The 21,640-nt window shown below is 43.9% G+C and overlaps 1 protein-coding gene across 1 annotated transcript in view; it reads right to left on the reverse strand.

Annotated features, from left to right (window-relative positions):
• Positions 1 to 354: 354 nt before the first annotated feature.
• LOC137436614 (1-phosphatidylinositol 4,5-bisphosphate phosphodiesterase beta-4-like) overlaps positions 355 to 21,640 on the reverse strand; it is a 159,763-nt gene continuing 138,477 nt past the window's right edge. The window contains exons 33-36 of the mRNA XM_078786265.1: positions 13,006 to 13,107; positions 8,291 to 8,348; positions 7,227 to 7,313; positions 355 to 1,281 (exon numbers count right to left, since the gene is read on the reverse strand). Coding sequence (XP_078642391.1) covers positions 1,213 to 1,281; positions 7,227 to 7,313; positions 8,291 to 8,348; positions 13,006 to 13,107 — 316 coding nt within the window. The 3' untranslated portion in view covers positions 355 to 1,212. The remainder of the gene's footprint in view (positions 1,282 to 7,226; positions 7,314 to 8,290; positions 8,349 to 13,005; positions 13,108 to 21,640) is intronic.

Genomic DNA, 21,640 nt, shown 5'->3' on the forward strand with positions numbered 1-21,640 from the left:
CTGGAGAAGTGATATTATGGTCACATAAAAACATAACAATCATGCCGTTTTCAATATTTTATTCTGAATAATTTAAGGTGAAATTTTTTGGGAATTTTAGGCATATTTTCACCTCAATTTAGGTATGGAGCTATAGGTCCATCACGGACAGTGTGGATGACGTTTATGTTTTCTAACGTACAGTCATTGTTCTGAGAAGACCTCTAGCGATCTTTGCGTCAATAACGTGTGTAGGACCCACGTGATCGGATCACTGACTCAACCCTACGTCTCATAGACCCTGTAAGCCGTCGTATGCGTTGCTGTGGCAGGTTGTTCCATTCCCGATGTAATGCACGTTCCAATTCATCCAGATTGGCTATTGGAGGGTGCCGCACTACACAAAGAATATATATTAGGGGGTGCTTAACTTAATTCTTTGTGTAGGGGTGCTTAACTTAATTCTTTGTGTATAAATAATCACCAATTCATTGAACAGTCTTGTCCAGATCAAGTGCTATAACTCGCCAACTCTTCGTGAAAGACACCATGAGATCTTTAACGTCCACCACCTTATGGTAGCAGACTGGGACACCTGGCTCACCGTCATAACCCTCTGAGGGACGGTGTACTTTGGGATGTAACTCCCCACCTGCAAACTGTCAATGCAGCAGTTTGTCGTAGGGTTTGGGAATCGGACCCAGAGTAGACAGCTCACAGATAAGTGCACTGCCCCTGCACCTTGCCAAGACAAAGAGGTTGGATTTGGAAAAAGCGCATTACACGGTGTAGTTTCCTCTCTTAAACAGGTGTGAAAGTGTGGTCAGAAGGTTCTTACAATGAGGCAACAACATACATCAAAAACACTGCTCTTAGCAATCTTGAGGACGCCATTGTACCATTTTGAATGCTCGTATATGGACGATGAGGTTTACTTCCATTTTGAAGTGGCCCAAAAACATAATGCCTGAAGTTAGGTGTGGGCATAACATTGGTGTAAGTTAAAGATTTGCCAAGAAGGAGGGAGTACATCGTCACAGCTATACTTGCTATCTTGAATTGTGAAACGTACGGTTACATGAACGTGCTATAAATGGTTGGTCCTTTACACAGTGTAAACGTGTTAAAACCCTCATAGTTTACATTCACTTTGACACCTACAAAGGCTCCTTGTATATAGTATAAATGATGCATGACCCTTTAACAGCAGTGTCCTTGCTCTGCAGGTGCTGCTCACACTGCCGTTGTGGGCTTCTGGGCAAGTTGAGCCTCGACTTTCCACATATGTCCAACCTCCTTTGCCTGTTGCAGACAGAAAGACGCTAACTCAGTTGGATGGAGCTCGTGGTGTCGTGTGCGAGTTACATGTAACTAGGTTAGGTCAAGAAAGGCATGTTTAAGTCTCCGTTATAGCTACAAGCAACGGTACCCGCCCTATGGGCGGGGCTTCAATTAGGAGGCCCAAATGAAAAGGCGAAATATCAGAAATTGAAGGCTTTTTATTTTAAACGATTTATATAAACATCCGTTAAATCATATCACACGCAAATCATCAAAATCTAAACAGTATTTGTAGAATTTCAATAAAAGCCACATCACTGTTCATATCGGTAAATATTATTCCATTGTGTTTGGAAAAACTTGAAAATTGGAAAAAGAAATTGGAAAAACAATATAGCCTATTTTACTCCAGGGGGTTTGGAAAAACTGGGAAATTGGAAAATTTGGGAAAAAAATGGAAAAACAATATAGCCTATTTTACTCCAGGGGGTTTGGAAAAATTGGAAATTGGAAAAATTTGGAAAAAATTGGAAAACAATATAGCCTATTTTACTCCAGGGGGTTTGGAAAAACTGGAAAAAATTTGGAAAAACAATATAGCCTATTTTACTCCAAGGGGTTTGGAAAATTGGGGAAAAAATGTGGAAAAACAATATAGCCTATTTTACTCCAGGGGGGTTGGAAAAATTGGAAATTGGAAAATTGGAAAAACAATATAGCCTATTTTACTCCAGGGGGTTTGGAAAAACTGGAAAATTTGGAAAAAAATGTGGAAAAACAATATAGCCTATTTTACTCCAGGGGGGTTGGAAAAATTGGAAATTGGAAAATTGGAAAAACAATATAGCCTATTTTACTCCAGGGGGTTTGGAAAATTGGAAAAAAATGTGGAAAAACAATATAGCCTATTTTACTCCAGGGGGTTGGAAAAATTGGAAATTGGAAAAACAATATAGCCTATTTTACTCCAGGAGGTTTGGAAAAACTGGAAAATTGGAAAATTTGAAAAAAATTGGAAAAACAATATAGCCTACTTTACTCCAGGGGGTTAGGAAAAACTGGGAAATTGGAAAATTTGGGAAAAAATTGGAAAAACAATATAGCCTATTTTAGTCCAGGGGGTTTGGAAAAATTGGAAAATTGGGAAAAAATTGGAAAAACAATATAGCCTATTTTACTCCAGGGGGTTTGGAAAAACTGGAAAATTGGAAATTGGAAAATTTGAAAAAAAATTGGAAAAACAATATAGCCTATTTTACTCCAGGGGGTTTGGAAAAATTGGAAATTGGAAAAACAATATAGCCTATTTTACTCCTGGGGGTTTGGAAAAACTGGAAAATGGAAAATTGGAAAAACAATATAGCCTATTTTACTCCAGGGGGTTTGGAAAAACTGGAAAATTGGAAAATTAGAAAAAAAATTGGAAAAACAATATGGCCTATTTTACTCCAGGGGGTTAGGAAAAACTGGGAAATTGGAAAATTTGGAAAAACAATATAGCCTATTTTACTCCAGGGGGTTAGGAAAAACTGGGAAATTGGAAAATTTGGAAAAAAATTGGAAAAACAATATAGCCTATTTTACTCCAGGGGGTTTGGAAAAATTGGAAAATTGGAAAAAAATTGGAAAAACAATATAGCCTATTTTACTCCAGGGGGTTTGGAAAAACTGGAAAATTGGAAATTGGAAAATTCGGAAAAAAATTGGAAAAACAATATAGCCTATTTTACTCCAGGGGGTTTGGAAAAATTGGAAATTGGAAAAACAATATAGCCTATTTTACTCCCGGGGGTTTGGAAAAACTGGAAAACTGGAAAATGGGAAAAACAATATAGCCTATTTTACTCCAGGGGGTTTGGAAAAACTGGAAAATTGGAAAATTAGAAAAAAAATTGGAAAAACAATATGGCCTATTTTACTCCAGGGGGTTAGGAAAAACTGGGAAATTGGAAAATTTGGAAAAACAATATAGCCTATTTTACTCCAGGGGGTTTGGAAAAATTGGGAATTGGAAAATTTGAAAAAAATTGGAAAAACAATATAGCCTATTTTACTCCAGGGGGTTTGGAAAAACTGGAAAATTTGAAAAAAATGTGGAAAAACAATATAGCCTATTTTACTCCAGGGGGTTTGGAAAAATTGGATAAACAATATAGCCTATTTTACTCCCGGGGGTTTGGAAAAACTGGAAAATTGTAAAAATGGAAAATTGGAAAAACAATAGAGCCTATTTTACTCCAGGGGGTTTGGAAAATTGGAAATTGGAAAATTTGAAAAAAATTGGAAAAACAATATAGCCTATTTTACTCCCGGGGGTTAGGAAAAACTGGGAAATTGGAAAATTGGGAAAAACAATATAGCCTATTGGAAATTTGGAAAAATTTGTATATAGTATAAATGATGCTCCAGGAGATTTGGAAAAATTGCAAAATTTGGAAAAAATTGGAAAAACAATATAGCCTCTCTCATGCACAGATTTATACCATCTCGTCTTCAGTTGTCATACCCTTCCTCCCGTCCATGGTACACGGAATCTTGTGGTGAGGCTGTTGCCCTGAAACAACTTGCTTTCGTCTCCTGGAAAGCAAATCCTACGGAAGGAAATCTCATTTCCTTTCACAAAGCCCGAAACAAGTGTGTGTCCACCCTCAGGAGAGCCAGGAAACAATATCTCACCATTCTCAAGACCGAACTCTCTTATCTGTCTCCCTCTTCCAAATCCTGGTGGCGTCTGGTCAAATCTGTTTCTGGTGTTTGTTCCCCCTCCATCCCCTCCCTCACCTCAAACGGCTTAACGGCTGACTCGGCACGTGAAAAAGCTGAATGCCTCAACTCTGTGTTTGCCTCTAAATCTTGTGTCCCAAACCCATCCCTCTCTGTACCCACCGTACCCAGTCGTACCCAGCTGCTCCTGGACTCTGTGTCCTTTCCTCCTGACAAGGTGGAAAAGTTTCTGTCAACCCTCGACTCTGATTCTGCAACTGGTCCTGACGGCATCAGCCCACGGGTCCTAAAATCATGTTCTTCTGCTCTTTCACTCCCTCTTTCTGTTCTCTTCACCCTCTCTTTTGCTCAAGGTCATCTGCCATCTGCTTGGAAATCAGCCAACATCACCGCTTTGCACAAAAAAGGTGCAAAAACAGATCCCAGCAACTACAGACCAATCAGCCTTCTCCCAATTATCAGCAAAGTCATGGAATCCATCATTGCTTCAGATATTAAATCTTTCCTCTTCTCCAATGGCTTGATCTCTGATCATCAATTTGGTTTCAGACCTGGTCACTCTACTCTGGACATGCTGCTTCTGCTTTCTCAACAATGGATGGAGGTCCTCAACGCCAAACAGGAAATTAGAGCTGTCTCCCTTGACATTTCACGTGCCTTCGATACGGTCTGGCACCCTGCTCTGCTCTCCAAACTCTCCTCCTTTGGTATCCATGGAAATCTCCACGCATGGCTGGCGGACTTCCTCTCTGGTCGTAGTCAACGTGTGGCCCTGAATGGGTTTCTCTCATCTCCTCTTCCTGTTCAGGCTGGAGTTCCCCAAGGTAGTGTTCTGGGCCCTGTGCTTTTTCTGGTCTTCATCAATGATCTCTCTGACTCTCTTGAAAATCCTCTCTATCTCTTTGCTGACGACTCTACTCTCTGTCGCTCCATTCCTCATCCCTCAGATCGGCAGTCTGCAGCCTCCTCACTCTCTGCAGACCTGGACAAAATAACAGACTGGTCAAACAAGTGGAACATGTCTTTCAATCCTGACAAATCTCACACTCTTACAATGTCTCTCCGAAAGGACCGACTGGACAACCCTCCCATCTACTTTCTCAACAATCCTCTCCAAGAAGTTCTGTCGCTCAAGCTTTTGGGTCTCACTATCTGCCATGATCTTTCTTGGGAAAACCACATTTCCAAGCTGGCCTCCAAAGCCAGTCGCCGACTGGGCATCCTCCGTCGTGCGGAGTCCTTCCTTGGCACACCTGAGCTCCTCACCACATACAAGGCTTTCATCCGCAGCTCAATGGAATACTGTTCCCCCCTCTGGGCTGGTGCTCCTGCCTCACACCTTGCTCGGCTTCACGCTGTTGAGGCCAAAGCTTTCAGAATCATTGGAATCTCCTGCGATGTAGTCAACGCCGAGGGCCTTTCACTCACTCACCGCAGGCAGGTTGGTGGTCTTTCTGTCTTCTACCGACTCCTCTCCGGCCTTGCTCCCCCAGCTCTCTCTGTGCTCTGTCCCCCCAATATTCCTTCAGGTCGCACAAGATCTGCCTGCAACCCTCTTATGGTTAAACTGCCAAAGTCTAGGCTCTCTGCTCACCTTCACTCTTTCATTCCCCTTTTCTCCCGCCTCTGGAACAAACTCCCCCACTCCCTTCAATCCCACTCCTCCCTCCAGGTCTTTAAAACAGCTGTTCACCACCATCTCTTATCGTCCCCCATCGAAAACCTTGATCTTTTCTACCCCCGGTAATTCACCCCAGAGTCCTTGCAGTGTTCATATGTTTTAATCCTCTCCCACCTCCCCCCAAGTCCTCCCGATGTCCCTGCTCTCAAATGTTGTGTTTGTGTCCTTCCCCCTCTTCCCCCTCTCTTTTGTGTCCTTCCCCCTCTCTCCCCATCTTGTCTGCCGCTCCCCTTGTTTTTTGTGTTTTGTGTGTCGGTTTGTCTTTTTGTGTGATTAATGTTAGCTCTTTCACGAGCCTCGATCTTGTATACAAAATAATAATAAATAAATTTAAAAAAATAGCCTATTTTACTCCAGGGGGTTTGGAAAAATTGGAAATTGGAAAATTGGAAAAACAATATAGCCTATTTTACTCCCAGGGGTTTGGAAAAACTGGAAAATTGGAAAATTTGGATTCAATTGGAAAAACAATATAGCCTATTTTACTCCAGGGGGTTAGGAAAAACTGGGAAATTGGAAAATTTGGAAAAAATTGGAAAAACAATATAGCCTATTTTACTCCAGGGGGTTTGGAAAAACTGAAAAATGGAAAACAATATAGCCTATTTTACTCCAGGGGGTTTAGAAAAACTGGAAAAGTGGAAATTGGAAAAACAATATAGCCTATTTTACTCCAGGGGGTTTGGAAAAATTGGAAAATTGGAAATTGGAAAAACAATATAGCCTATTTTACTCCAGGGGGTTTGGAAAAATTGGAAAATTGGAAAAACAATATAACCTATTTTACTCCAGGGGGTCCCAGGATTACCCACCCAAAATTTCGTTGCGATCGGTTCAGCCGTTTTTGCGGTACCTGGGAACGAACTAGATTTGTGGGTTGTTCCTTTATTATTAGCTCATCTGGAATTGAAATTCCAGATATGGTATTGTGATCATGCACCGTCCTTCGCCTTTTTCAAATTTTCCGGCCAATCCGCTGGGCCGATCTGGCTGAAATTTGGCAGCAAGGTTCCGCTCCTGCCTGGTAACGGGGATCGCAAAGCTCGTTCTGGTCACCTGACCGGAAGTGTGTTAAAATTTCCGACTTAGTACGTTTTTTGGAAAATTGCGTAAATTCCTTCAAAAATCTTGTTCTCCAGACCCACCAGTCAGAATTCTACAAAATTTGGGTTACAACATTAGGCCAGGGCCCAGATCAGCTACAGGTCCATTGGTCCTATTTTTGTTTTTAAAATGGTAATCTAAAGCTCATGGAGCGTGAAAACATACACCATGGTGCAACTCCAAATTGCGAAGACCAATCTACGTGAGGACAAATCAACATGGTATACAGGATTTGAACTTGGGATTCCAGCATCAGGAGGCAAGTACGCAAATGGGAATGCAAATAAAACAGGCAAATCCAAATTGATGCCCAATACTGATTGGTGCATTCTAACAGATGAACCGGCATGCCTGATCTCATCAGGAATGTGCATTATTTCGAGAGTGAAATGAACCCAAGTCTGTGGCTCTAACATCAGTAAGGTGTGAGGTGATGTGATGCACTGGTGACCTTTACCTGTTCCCACTGTTTATCCAACACCTGGAGCTGATCCTGTTGTGTCTGCTTAAGTTGCTCTGCTTCCCTGCCTTGGAATTGTGCTCGCTATTGGAGGATCACAATGGGAAAGAAAGGGGTTCAAGGTTAAATAATATTAACGGTTCGTGTTTTTGAAAAAATGGAGAACTTAGGGCATGTCCCCACCTCCCCCCAAGTCCTCCCGATGTCCCTGCTCTCAAATGTTGTGTTTGTGTCCTTCCCCCTCTCTCCCCATCTTGTCTGCTGCTCCCCTTGTTATTTGTGTTTTGTGTGTCGGTTTGACTTTTTGTGTGATTAATGTTAGCTCTTTCACGAGCCTCGATCTTGTATACAAAAAAAAAAAAAAAAGTGATGTGAAAATGTAAGTAGGTTAACATAAGGAACCTAGAATGACACTCAGGAGAGCACATACCTCTGCTAGTCTGAAAAGTTTTACCTTTTGTTCCCCACTGATTGGCCAGATCCACCTCTGGACCCCTTAACCGTAATCTAATCGGCTTGTTCTTGTCAACTACCCAATTCATCCACCAAGTTTCGTCCGAATCCATCCATAACTTTGAGATATCTTGCTATATATTACTTTTGGCCCTATTTCTCAATGGTGAAGAATCACTTTTTTAAAATCATAGTATCCGGATCCAGATCTTCACCAAAATCGAACCATTTCGTCCTCGTCACATACCAAACCTGTCCATCACATTTTGTCCCAATCCATTCACAACTTAAGGACATCCTGCTCACACAGACGAGGGTGAAAACATAACCTACATCCAATTTTGGTTTGGTTAACACAAGTTGGTGAGTATGCACACGATACCTCTAGGCCATCCTAAAAGCCTATAGCTGCTGGTGGTGTGATTTTAAAAGAATAGCCCAGAGCATATAATCCTCGGATTTCATACTACCATGTCCCACCCAGCTGCAATATGCAGGTATCTTTTGAGTATCAACTTCTCATTTAACCAAAGCAACTGAATGCAAATGCTGAGTTGAAATCGGACACTCCCCTTCTCACTGCTCCCTCCTCTCCATCTTCAACTCACCCTTCGCCGTTCTTCCAGAAACCTCTTTGTGTCGTTGCTGTTGAGCTCACGTACTCTCCTGCCGGGGTAGGTACATGAGGCAGTCAGTACATGTATCAAAGCGCAATTGTGTCAAGCTCCTGCGCCGTTGATCATGGTAGGCCAGAAAACGGTTTTGTATTTGGGTTTGTAAGGTAAATGTATATTTTCAATTTTGAAAAAGAAAAAGTGCATGTGTGTGTGTGTGTTTTCGTTATCCATATTGATTGGCAAAACTCTTAGAACAGGACTAAAATTCCCCTCTCACATACCCTCTCCCTTCAAATACGTCTACTTGTGCTCTCGCAAACAAAACTGCAATTTTATTTAAAAGTACTTCAGCTGCTGCTTCTGATAGTGATAACCAATTTATTTATTCGGTTGTTGCATTCATAAATCAACCAAATGTGATCTACATCATGGATGATGGGAATCGCCCTTGCACAAACGCTATAAAGTATTTAAATATTTAATCTGTATAAAGAGCAAAAATCCTGCTGTTTGTGACGAGATGCCATCATATGACGATGGGTGGTGAGAATCCTTGAGGGATCGATGGGGATGGCGAGGATAAGCTGGAAGTAAGATGATGTATGTGTTTGATGAATTTTTCACCGGCAGTGTACCCTCCCTTTGGGTCGGTAGAGTTTGTGGACTACTTGCTGAAAAAGGTATGGTATGTGTATTGCAGGAAGACTCAATATACGTTTGTGTGGTGTGCATCTCAATGGGTCTAGAGGGTCTAAACGTCTGCAGGTCTAGAGGGTTTAAGGGGTGTAAATGTCTAAAGGGTCATCATCATTCACCATCCTATGACAGGATAAGGCCAAAGGTCTAAAGGGTATGTTCCAATAGTAGTTGGGTTTTAAGGGGTTTGAAGTGTCTAAAAAGGTCAAAAGGGTTTAAGGTATCAAAATGGTCAAGGGGTCTAAACTCAAAAAGGTCAAAGTGGTCATCAGGTCTGAAGGTCTTAAGGGGGATATACAGTGTCTAAAGGTCTGAAAAGGGTCGAAAAGTGTCTGAAGGTCCAGGGGTCTAAAAAGTTCCAATAGTATGTAATTAATAGAAGTAGTCACGGTCCAATAATATGTAATTGATAGATGTACTCACGTTGCAACTGTACAGAATTTTAAGACATATGTGGGTCGATCGAGGCTTCACCCCTCCCCCAAGACAGATATTCGGTTTATATAATAATATTGTCGTGTTCAGGGCGATTAATACCGCCTCGAAACGGATGGACCGAACAGGCGTTAACTCCCTCAGACTCTTGTATTTCTGGCGATAATATGCTCACCGGAACCTGAAGGGACACGAGAAGCAAATAACTTTTATAAAACCTAACGGGTTTATTTCCCAAACACAACAAAATAACTGGAGAAGATGAATTCAACAATAACTATATACAATGAGGTAAAGAATGAGATAAAATAAATATGAAGGAATCTAAGGCGCCTCACACTGGATACAAGGATAGACAGGGCAATGGATGAAACCGGGTGACTTATCTATCTATCTCTGGTGGTGGTGGTGGTGGTGATAATGGAGGAGGATGGGGCAGTCACGAAGGTGAGAGGAGGAGCAGGTGATGAGACTATAAATGTATTATTATTATTATTATGACGATGAAAAGGTGACAAGGAGACGAGCAAGATGATGAACAGGCAGCAGGCAGACGGACACAGGCACAGGGCAAAGGCAGGAAGGCAGGACAGCCTCCTTAAAGCTCTACTCTCCTCTTAGAACTCTGTCAGATCTCTTTCAGAACTTTATTGAATCTCCTCAGAAAACCATGGTCCTATGTTTTCTTCAGACTCACAAGCTCTCCTCAGAACTGCTCCCGCTCCTCTTAGCACCCTACCGAGAGCTCCTGCCTCTTCCCTCTTCTCCCCGGGAAACGCTCCGCCCTTTCCTCCTCAGAACTCCATGATCCCTCCCACACCACAGGCTCCTCCCTTTCCTGTCGACAACTCTCTGCCCCTCAAGGCGTTGGGCTCCAGCCCTTCCATGAGATGATCATAGATCCGCTTCCCTCACTCCTTGCCTGACAGTCCCATGAGCTTTCTCGCTCTTCCAACTCAACAGTGCTGTCCTCTTACTACCCGGTGCATCCAGTATATGTTTACAGGGAGGTTTGTATGCACATTTACTTCACTTAATCCCTCACTATGTATTAGAAAGCACCACCCTCCGTATGGTACACATTCAAACAAACAATCCTTAAGCTGACTTGTCCCTGCCTATTACATCGAGATTGGCTACCTGCTCACAGATCAGCCATGCTACTCTCTACAGTTTTATCTGTTCTAAGGCAATCTCTAACATCCCCTTACCCCTTACAGACGTAACAATATATAGATGTGAGACTCATAGTGGAGTTTGTACATATATATCACACTAAAATACCCCATTTGTGTCTGTCTGATGAATTTTTGATGCCAATACATTCTGTCGTTAATTATCCAATCTCAACCAAACCTGACAGGATGACGAAGGGTTACACAATGAAGGTTGTAGCGCATTCATTCCCCCCCCCCCCCCCCAAGGGGGTTTTCTCCCCCCGAGCGAGTTTGCCCGCCATTGCCATCATCCCCCGTCAATGGGGTTGCACGTTGAGGTGTATATAAATGTTAAATTAGCTTTATCGTGGCGTTTTTCCAAAGACGCTTTTAATAACAAAATTAATGATAATCGCATATTGTTAATGTTATTACAAAACAATATTAATACTAATAATGTCCAACTTCCCCAAGGCGTTTTTCCTGCAGTGATAACGTGTATAAATAGCTTATAGTTATAATGGCGTTTTGTGGGAGCAACGGCTTCTACAGGAAGTAAAAATATTATAAACCACAAACACGTATGCTTAGCTTTTTAAACAGTCGCTAATGCTCTTTATAACACTAAATGAAGAAATTTGGAGGAATCCCGACATCCGTGAAGTAAGGTTTACTTACAGAACTGAGCGAAGATCTACTGTGCTCTATATAACCCACAAATGTTGGGTTAATAACATGGCCCTTTCTGCCGATACCGTGGCATTTTTCGTAGCGAACTTTTGAAACTCGCTCCTGCTGTTTGATACGAAACTGAAAGGAGAAGCTCGGGATGTGCTCATTTACCAAGCAGCTAGCTAGCGCTTGGCAAGCCAGCCGTTCCTTAACGGTTTTGAATGGAGTGCTTGCTCAAATGCTTAAACCATTTGGCGATCTCTCCACAAGAAACTTGGTAAATGAACACACACCCAATGTTCTTGATATCCGGTCTTCGATCGACTGTAATCTATATACCCCAAAAAGGAACGACCCTTCCTGCTGCTCCCGTAGTCTGCGTGTGTACTAGTATATATAACATGCAAAATAAAGGCAATGATAGAGATCAATGTACCTTTAGATAAATTACAAGGACATTAATAAACAGTGGACAAACATATATGGTAGGCCTGCATGGGATTTCTGGTTTCCTACACACAAACATTGTAAACCAGGAATTCCGCCAGCCAGCGAACACCAACAAGCCAGCCCACTCTGGGTATTGTGATAAAGGATGAGGTTATTACCCTAAAAAGACAATCGGCAGAAAAATCCCAATGTGAACCCTGTACTGAAAAACCACAGGGGAAAAAAATAAATAAAAAAGCCTTTACTACAACTTATTCCCATCTGAGCACACACACCTAATTATGGATCGAATCCCATGTACTGTCCAGTGTGTATTTGTCCATTGTCTCTTAATGTCCTTGTCATGTGATTGGGCACTAATATTGACCAATGTCCTTATCCTGCACGGTGTGTGTGTGTGTGTGTGTGTGTGTGTCCTGACCGACGTAAGTTGTCGCGCCACATTATATCGGTGGAGAGAATCCATTTTGACAAGTTTCAATTTCCTTTGAGCAAGTACATTTGGGTCCATTTGTCTGTCTCTGTTTGTCCACGCAGAATGTGTTAACGTAGGCCACATACACCACCTTGTGGTAGCCAGTAGCACACGTTCATTTTCCAACCGAGTACCTCTGTAAAGTACATGTGCAATTAGACTGAGACTACGTCTATAAAATACGTACTATAAAACCACACCAACCAAGTATTGTTTGTGCATTGCTTTGTGATTTGAATCTGCTTTCATTGTTTTGCCGCTGTTGGTCTCGTCTGTTCCCAAAGGGAGAGTTTCTTGTGATCCGTGTGTGTCAATGTTTCTGCACGCAGATCTACTTTAATATAGATCATTCTTTCTCAGATCTACTATGATCTATATGCCTAGGCGAGGCTCTGCATTGATAAATGCTCTGTATTGATTGCGTTGTTTCTCAGTTGATTGCATTGTCTTTGTTCACCGATTTTAAAAAATCTGATTTCTTTACGAACACCTATCAAAGGTAACCACTTATGACTGTGGCTTCTCATAACCAAAACCACACCCTTTGTCGACTTCCCACTTCAAAGGTCATCGAAGACCAATGGAAGCCTCAGATAATTGGAACTTATTCCCTTCTTTCTCTTGAAGCTTGACATAGCGTTATTTATTGAAATGCGCTCTGGGATTTGAGTTTGTAAAGGACCCGTACTTACAAATGTTTGCCTGAAACCCATTCATTGGCTAAAAGGTGAGCACCATTCTTCACACGTTGTTGTATTTATCGACTAAATAATGCATGTTTAGTGAAGGCTTATTAGGGTAGTGAAGGTAGCCGTCCTCACCTCTCCCTTTCGGCCTTGTTCTTGATGGACTTGTCACTATTGATGACTTTGCAGTGTTCCATGGATACCTTTGCTTGGCTTGCCCTCATGTGTTTGCTTTGCCTGAAATGTCACATTCATTTTATTTGTACATTCGGTTGTTTATTTCCTTTCAAAACAACATTCTTCAGCCTTGAATTATTAGGGTAAAATTTTTAAATATCCCTCTTGTGCATCGTGTCCTAATGTGACCCGCATCATGGTCGATGATGCATCCTGCATGTCACCTGCATCTTGTACCCAGGCTGCATCTTGTCTCCCAAGGTAGAAACCAGGTTCCTTAATAATTACTATCAATAATGACTTCAAATAGTTATTAAGGAATTTGGCATAAAGAAGCACTGCATGATGGGTACATGTTACTAATAAGTGACCAAAAGGTTGATCCGCACACATGAATCAAAAACACCTCATCCTTTGCACCCTGCATTGTGTTTTTTATATTTTATTCATGGAGGGTTCCACCTTTTGTTTGAAGGAATGGTATCAATGTCATCCTTTAGCAGAATTCCTGCCTGACTGCACAGTGAAAAGGAAAACTGTTGTGGTTAAAAGAAACAACAACTAATAATCTTGTGCAGTTGGATCATAACAAACTTAATTGTTATGATGTGCAAGCTTCCAAATACATTCCCATGACATGTGGATCAGGGGGCATTGGCTCCTACTTTCCCTACATCAAATCTTTGGGAACTTTGGGAACACCTAGTTCATTTGTATGCAGCACAAGGTTGCAGGGCAGCATCATTGGTTGAGGGCACCTCTGCTGGTAAGGGCAGGAATTTGGAATTTCTTCATGCTGCCGGTGTCTCGAAACAGATCCGCCCCCGAAACAGATCCGCCCCCCTCGAAATAGTTTCGACCCCCTCGAAACAGATCCGCCCCCGAAACAGATCCACCCCCCTCGAAATAGTTTCGACCCCCTCGAAACAGATCCGCCCCCCGAAACAGATCCGCCCCCCTCGAAATAGTTTCGACCCCCTCGAAACAGATCCGCCCCCGAAACAGATCCACCCTCCTCGAAATAGTTTCGACCCCCTCAAAACAGATCCGCCCCCCGAAACAGATCCGCCCCCGAAACAGATCCGCCCCCCTCGAAATAGTTTCGACCCCCCCGAAACAGATCCGCCCCCCGAAACAGATCCGCCCCCGAAACAGATCCGCCCCCCTCGAAATAGTTTCGACCCCCTCAAAACAGATCCGCCCCCGAAACAGATCCGCCCCCGAAACAGATCCGCCCCCCTCGAAACAGATCCGCCCCCGAAACAGATCCGCCCCCCGAAACAGATCCGCCCCCCGAAACAGATCCGCCCCCGAAACAGATCCGCCCCCCGAAACAGATCCGCCCCCGAAACAGATCCGCCCCCCCGAAACAGATCCGCCCCCCGAAACAGATCCGCCCCCCGAAACAGATCCGCCCCCCGAAACAGATCCGCCCCCCCCCCCGAAACAGATCCGCCCCCCGAAACAGATCCGCCCCCCGAAACAGATCCGCCCCCCGAAACAGATCCGCCCCCGAAACAGATCCGCCCCCCCGAAACAGATCCGCCCCCGAAACAGATCCGCCCCCCGAAACAGATCCGCCCCCCGAAACAGATCCGCCCCCGAAACAGATCCGCCCCCGAAACAGATCCGCCCCCCGGCGACTCTGTACCGGTAACAGATCCGCCCCCCTCGAAATAGATTCGCCCCCCTGCCACGAAATAGACTCTCCCCCGTGACAAAATCGCCCCCTCATGATATATATATATGTACATGTTTCAGCAGATATTCAAACTTGGAAACAAGTGTAACAATTGTATGGCTCTTGGTGATTGTGGAAGAGTTCTTTTACAATTAATCTACAACTACATTAATTTTACACCGTTTTAAGTGACATCGATTACCAGATTATCAACTGATTATCCGTTTCGGAGATCGTAATGTGTGCGTTTATCAGAATTTATTTATTGTTCTTGAGTGTGTAGTTTTCTTACTCATTGCGCTGCGAACCAGTTATTAATCTAATCTAATGTAACATTAATCTAAACATGTTTTCAAACCAGAAAGGTTCTCATTCTAGAGTCTAATCGTTTTGATTGATATTGCGTCCCTGTATTGTATTAATCTACAGATAGATTACACGAGTCGTTTCTACAAACATGGTCGAACACATGTAACGTCTTCCACGGTGAGCGTCAAAATCTATCAATAATTACTATATCAAGTGTTCAAGTTTGTCTTAAAAAGATTGAGAAAATGTGTAAGTCCGCACTCAATCAATTCCCCAAACAATACCAGTTGTGCTTTTATCACGTCCCCTCTTGTAAACCAATATTTCCATATGTATATTTATATATCCGCAAACGAGAATGGGGGGCGATTCTATTCTGATGGGGGGCGAGAAACGTATCCGCCCGGGGGGAAATTCACCTCTTTCAATCCCCAACTTCTTTCCGGAAATTCCTAGTGGTGTTCATTTGCTTTATACCGTGTATCCCTCCCTCCTACCACAGCCCTCCCCCTTCCACAGATCTACCGACGTCCCTGTTCTCCGCTGTTGTTGTGTTTGTGTGCCTCCCTCTCTCTCCCCCTCTTGTCTCCCACTCCCTTCATTGTATGTTTTATGTGTCTGAGCATGTTTTCATGTTCAATGTGTTCGCTCTTACATGAGCCTCGATTCTTTATAATTATATACATATACAGTATATATATACAGTGGAACCTTGACTTACGAGTGCCCCAACTTACGAGTTTTTCGAGATACGAGCCGTCGCTCCGGCAGTTTATTGCTTTGAGATGCGAGCCGAGATCCGAGTTACGAGCTTTCGCCACCCGGTCACGTGGTTATCTTGCCGTTCAAGTACGTATCTCTGTCGTATAGCGCTGCATTTTTTTTTTCGCAATTTGGTTATTTCGAGTTCACGCCGCCAGGTGGGTTGTTCTGGTCACGTGGTTATCTTGCCGTTCAAGTACAGTACGTATCTCTGTCGTATAGCGATGCATTTTAGTTTTCGCATTTTGGTTATTTCGAGTTTACGCCGCCAGGTAGGTTCTGGTCACGTGGTTATCTTGCCGTTCAAGTACAGTACGTATCTCTGTCGTATAGCGATGCATTTTAGTTTTCGCATTTTGGTTATTTCGAGTTTACGCCGCCAGGTAGGTTCTGGTCACGTGGTTATCTTGCCGTTCAAGTACAGTACGTATCTCTGTCGTATAGCGATGCATTTTAGTTTTCGCATTTTGGTTATTTCGGAAAATTTCATGTTCATGTCGAACATTTCATGTTCATGTTCATGTTTTCATGTTCATGCCATGCCAGGCCACAACTTGTTCAGAGTGCCGGCGATAGCTCGCCTTCTCTTTGTGGAAAACACGGTGAGATCCTTAACATCCAACAACTAATGGGACGCAAACGGGGCGCCCAGTTTAGCGGTACACACATTGATGAATCACCCTGCCTGTGATTCACCCATGACAGGTTATAGCTGGGTCGGGATTCAAACCCAGGCTGGACAGTTTAGACTTTAGAGTCAAGTGTGCGTACCTCCAGTCCAGGCCATCCTGCCAACTTGTATGCTGCATACAGGTGAAATATAAAGCGCGAGATATTTTTATATATACTGTATATTTAAAAAAAAATTGGTGTGGTTTTTGGCGGGCTGGAACGGATTAATAGCATTTCAATGCATTTTAATGGGGAAATTTGATTTGAGATACGAGCAATTTGAGTTACGAGCTCGGTCACGGAACGAATTAAACTCGTAAGTCAAGGTTCCACTGTATATATACATATATATATATATATATATATATATATATATATATATATATATATATATATATATATATATATATTCTATATATAATTATAAAATTGAAATCTTGCGTGTTTGTGTGTAACATTCGATCGGTCCGGGGGCGTGGCTTACCCCTTTGAGAGAGTAGTAATATCCACCATTTTATTAACTCGCATAGCTTTGAGGCCTGTTTTGTAGGCCCGTGGTGCCTTGCTCTCTCTCTCAGTTTTATTTCAAATCAAATTCGATATATCATTTCATTTTTCACAGTCGCTAACATCGTTTTAGACTCGGTTGAAAAAAAACGGGAAGAAAATCCGATGAAAGTTTCCCTTTATAGAACGAAATGAATTCTGAAAGGCTTGTATCTTCAAGGCCATTGAGTCTGTCTCACACCTTTATCTTCAATCTAACTCGCCATCTGATTTCATTTTTATCGATGGTTTTAGACTCGGTAAAAGAAATAATTGAGAACATTCACGCACACACGGGAAATTGCAGAGATATATTTTTAAAATCGCGCCACGTTGATATACGAAAATACACCGCCTAAAATAACAGGCATACAGTATATATCTTCGTCATTTCATTCAACATTATTACCCGGAAGTAAAATATGTTTCAGGAAATTACCGAGAGATATTTCTTCGATTTTTTTTATTATTTATATGCGCATACACTTTAAATAGGTTTATTTGAAATCTTTAATTTTCACAATGTAATTTATTTGTCATTTGATGATCGGCAAAACGATAGCACAAACACAATACTATTTGCAGGAAGAATGTCGTATCAACCCTCCGACGGCGCTACGGACGCGGACAACGAATCACACCTCACGTCTATGGACGCGAATAGCAACATCCGCACGAATCAGTCATCAATGATTTTCATTGACGCGCCTGGAGGCACAGGGAAGACGTTTCTTATTAATAACCTGATTCTCTCTAAAGTGAGAGCGAGTGGAGAAGTTGCCCCCTGCGGTGGCCTCATCTGGCATAGCTGCTACCCTCATGCCTGGTGGAAGAACAGCGCACTCAAGGTTCCAAATCCCTCTGACACCGAGGGAAGATGGCGTATGCAACATCGATAAAAATTCCACTATCGCAGACCTCTTTCGAAGTACAAAACTCATCGTGTGGGATGAGTGTCCTATGATCAGGAGAGAGAGTTTTGAGGCTGTGGATCGCACGTTGCGTGATGTATGTGACAAAGACGAGCCTTTTGGAGGGATCTTGACGATATGCTGTGGTGATTTCCGTCAACTTCTGCCCGTGGTGAAAAGAGGGTGTGATGCTGACGTTGAGAATGCGTGCATAAAGAAGTCCTACTTATGGCAGAGCTTTGGAATGTTTCACTTGAGAACTAATATGCGACTGACCGACGGAAGTGGGCAGTTTTCAAGATTTTTGCTCGACATCGGCGAGGATAGAATCGAGAAAAATGCGGATGATGAGATAGATTTGCCAGAGGATATACTGCTGACAGCGAGTGGGCTCGATGAGTGCATCGATACCATATATCCATCATTCGCCAATCCGATGGAGGTTTTTTCAGCAAGGTCTATATTAGTGCCCCTCAACGATATGATGCAAAACATCAATTCAAGATGCATCACAAGGTTCCCTGGTGCTAGCAAGGAGTATGCTGCGTTCAACAGTGTGACTGAGGGTACTGATGCGACGCCCTTCCCAACGGAATTCCTAGATTCCGTTGAAGTCTCGGGATTGCCGCCGCACAACCTCGAGCTCAAAAAAGGATCCCCTATCATTTTGATGCGGAACTTGGACCCTCCGAAACTTTGCAACGGGACGCGCATGATTGTTGAGGACATGCTTCGAAATATTATAGTTGCGAGGATCATAAGTTCAACGTTTGAAGGCGAAACTGTAATGCTCCCTCGGATCCGACTAAATCTGTCGGAAGCTGAGGATATCCCTTTGCAGCGCTGCCAGTTCCCCATACAATCCTGCTTCGCAATGACGATCCATAAGGCGCAAGGGCAAACTATGGAGAATGTGCTGGTCTACCTGGAGAAACCGGTCTTCCAGCATGGTCAGCTGTATGTGGCGCTCAGTCGAGGGAAGAGGAAAGAGAACGTGCGAGTTTATGTAAATGGAGGATCGTCGACAAAGAACATCGTCATCAGAAGTGTCCTCTGACAACAAAATCGTGGTAGTCCACGGGTCGCGTGTTTTTTATTTAAAAAAAAAAAAAAAAAAAACGTGATCGGAGATAAGGGCCGAAATCACGTGTCACAGGTAAGTGATTTAGAACGCTGGAGAGATGAGCCTTATGGCTTGCTGGCCCAAATAATCTCCCTGATGATGTCCAGCGTTCGCTTTAGATCTATTCTCATATCTATTCAAACTGACATTGACCCAACGGGTCATGGGTCGTCTAGTATATATATATATATATATATATAACCGATGCTGATAATCCGTCATGTGTGTCTTTATGGCCGCCTGCTGATAGAACATGGCAGCGCGTTCATGTAGATTTTGCAGGGTCAGTCATGGGCCACATGTTTCTGGAGGTGATCGACGCATACTCAAAGTGGCCGGAAGTAGCTATAACGCAGTCCACCTTGGCAGTGAACACCGTGGAGCATCTGCGGAGTATTTTTACGAACAAGGGGATTCCGGAGATTTTAGTTTCGGATAATGGTTCACAGTTTGTATCTGAGGTGTTTGCTGTGTTCATGTGTGCTAATGGTATCAAACACCTGTGGTCGGCGCCTTACCACCCAGCTACATGTGTGCTAATGGTATCAAACACCTGTGGTCGGCGCCTTACCACCCAGCTACATGTGTGCTAATGGTATCAAACACCTGTGGTCGGCGCCTTACCACCCAGCTACATGCGTGATAATGGTATCAAAACACCTGTGGTCGGCGCCTTACCACCCAGCTACATGCGTGATAATGGTAACAAAACACCTGTGGTCGGCGCCTTACCACCCAGCTACATGCGTGATAATGGTATCAAAACACCTGTGGTCGGCGCCTTACCACCCAGCTACATGCGTGATAATGGTATCAAACACCTGCGGTCGGCGCCTTACCACCCAGCTACATGTGTGCTAATGATATCAAAACACCTGTGGTTGGCGCCTTACCACCCAGCTACATGCGTGCTCATGGTATCAAACACCTGTGGTCGGGGCCTTACCACCCAGCTACATGCGTGCTCATGGTATCAAACACCTGTGTTCGGCGCCTTACCACCCAGCTACATGTGTGCTAATGGTATCAAAACACCTGTGGTCGGCGTCTTACCACCCAGCTACATGTGTGCTAATGGTATCAAAACACCTGTGGTCGGCGCCTTACCACCCAGCTACATGCGTGATAATGGTATCAAACACCTGCGATCGGCGCCTTACCACCCAGCTACATGCGTGCTCATGGTATCAAACACCTGTGGTCGGCGCCTTACCACCCAGCTACATGTGTGCTAATGGTATCAAAACACCTGTGGTCGGCGCCTTACCACCCAGCTACATGTGTGCTAATGGTATCAAACACCTGTGGTCGGCGCCTTACCACCCAGCTACATGTGTGCTAATGGTATCAAACACCTGTGGTCGGCGCCTTACCACCCAGCTACATGTGTGCTAATGGTATCAAAACACCTGTGGTCGGCGCCTTACCACCCAGCTACATGCGTGCTAATGGTTTCAAACAGCTGTGGTTGGCGCCTTACCACCCAGCTACATGCGTGCTAATGGTTTCAAACAGCTGTGGTTGGCGCCTTACCACCCAGCTATATGCGTGATAATGGTATCAAACACCTGTGGTCGGCGCCTTACCACCCAGCTACATGCGTGCTAATGGTATCAAACACCTGAGGTCGGCGCCTTACCACCCAGCTACATGCGTGCTAATGGTATCAAACACCTGTGGTCGGCGCCTTACCACCCAGCTACATGCGTGCTAATGGTATCAAACACCTGTGGTCGGCGCCTTACCACCCAGCTACATGCGTGCTAATGGTATCAAACACCTGTGGTCGGCGCCTTACCACCCAGCTACATGCGTGCTAATGGTATCAAACACCTGAGGTCGGCGCCTTACCGCCCAGCTACATGCGTGCTAATGGTATCAAACACCTGTGGTCGGCGCCTTACCACCCAGCTACATGCGTGCTAATGGTATCAAACACCTGAGGTCGGCGCCTTACCACCCAGCTACATGCGTGCTAATGGTATCAAACACCTGAGGTCGGCGCCTTACCGCCCAGCTACATGCGTGCTAATGGTATCAAACACCTGAGGTCGGCGCCTTACCGCCCAGCTACATGCGTGCTAATGGTATCAAACACCTGTGGTCGGCGCCTTACCATCCACCTACAAATGGCCAGGCTGAGTCATTTGTAAAAGCGTTGAAACATGCCTTGCGTAGAGGTCAAGCGGTTCGATCTGTGCAGAGCAGGGTTGATGTGTTTTTGAATGACTATCGTAATTCAGTGCATTCTGTGACACAGGAAACGCCTGTGTTCCGCATGTATGGCTGACAGTTACGGTCGTGCCTGGATTTGCTTCCACCTGAAGTTGTTACGGCGACCAATGTTCGTTCACTCACGGTGGACCAGCCAGTTTTGGCACGGGACTATGTACACCGACAGATATGGGCCCGAGTTTTCGGTCCGGTTAACTACCTTGTTCATACTTTGGCCGGGCTTATCTGGAAAGTCATGTGAATCAATTGTTGGCTCACAGGTCCGGTCATTCACATACGTAGTACAAGCAATTCCATTCCGCCGTGCGATGTGTCCTCATCCATTGAGGTGCCCGTGACCACGTTTCGGCCCGC

Source organism: Myxine glutinosa, chromosome 11 (genome assembly GCF_964187855.1).
Source record: "Myxine glutinosa chromosome 11, kmMyxGlut1.1, whole genome shotgun sequence".
NCBI lineage: Eukaryota > Metazoa > Chordata > Myxini > Myxiniformes > Myxinidae > Myxine > Myxine glutinosa.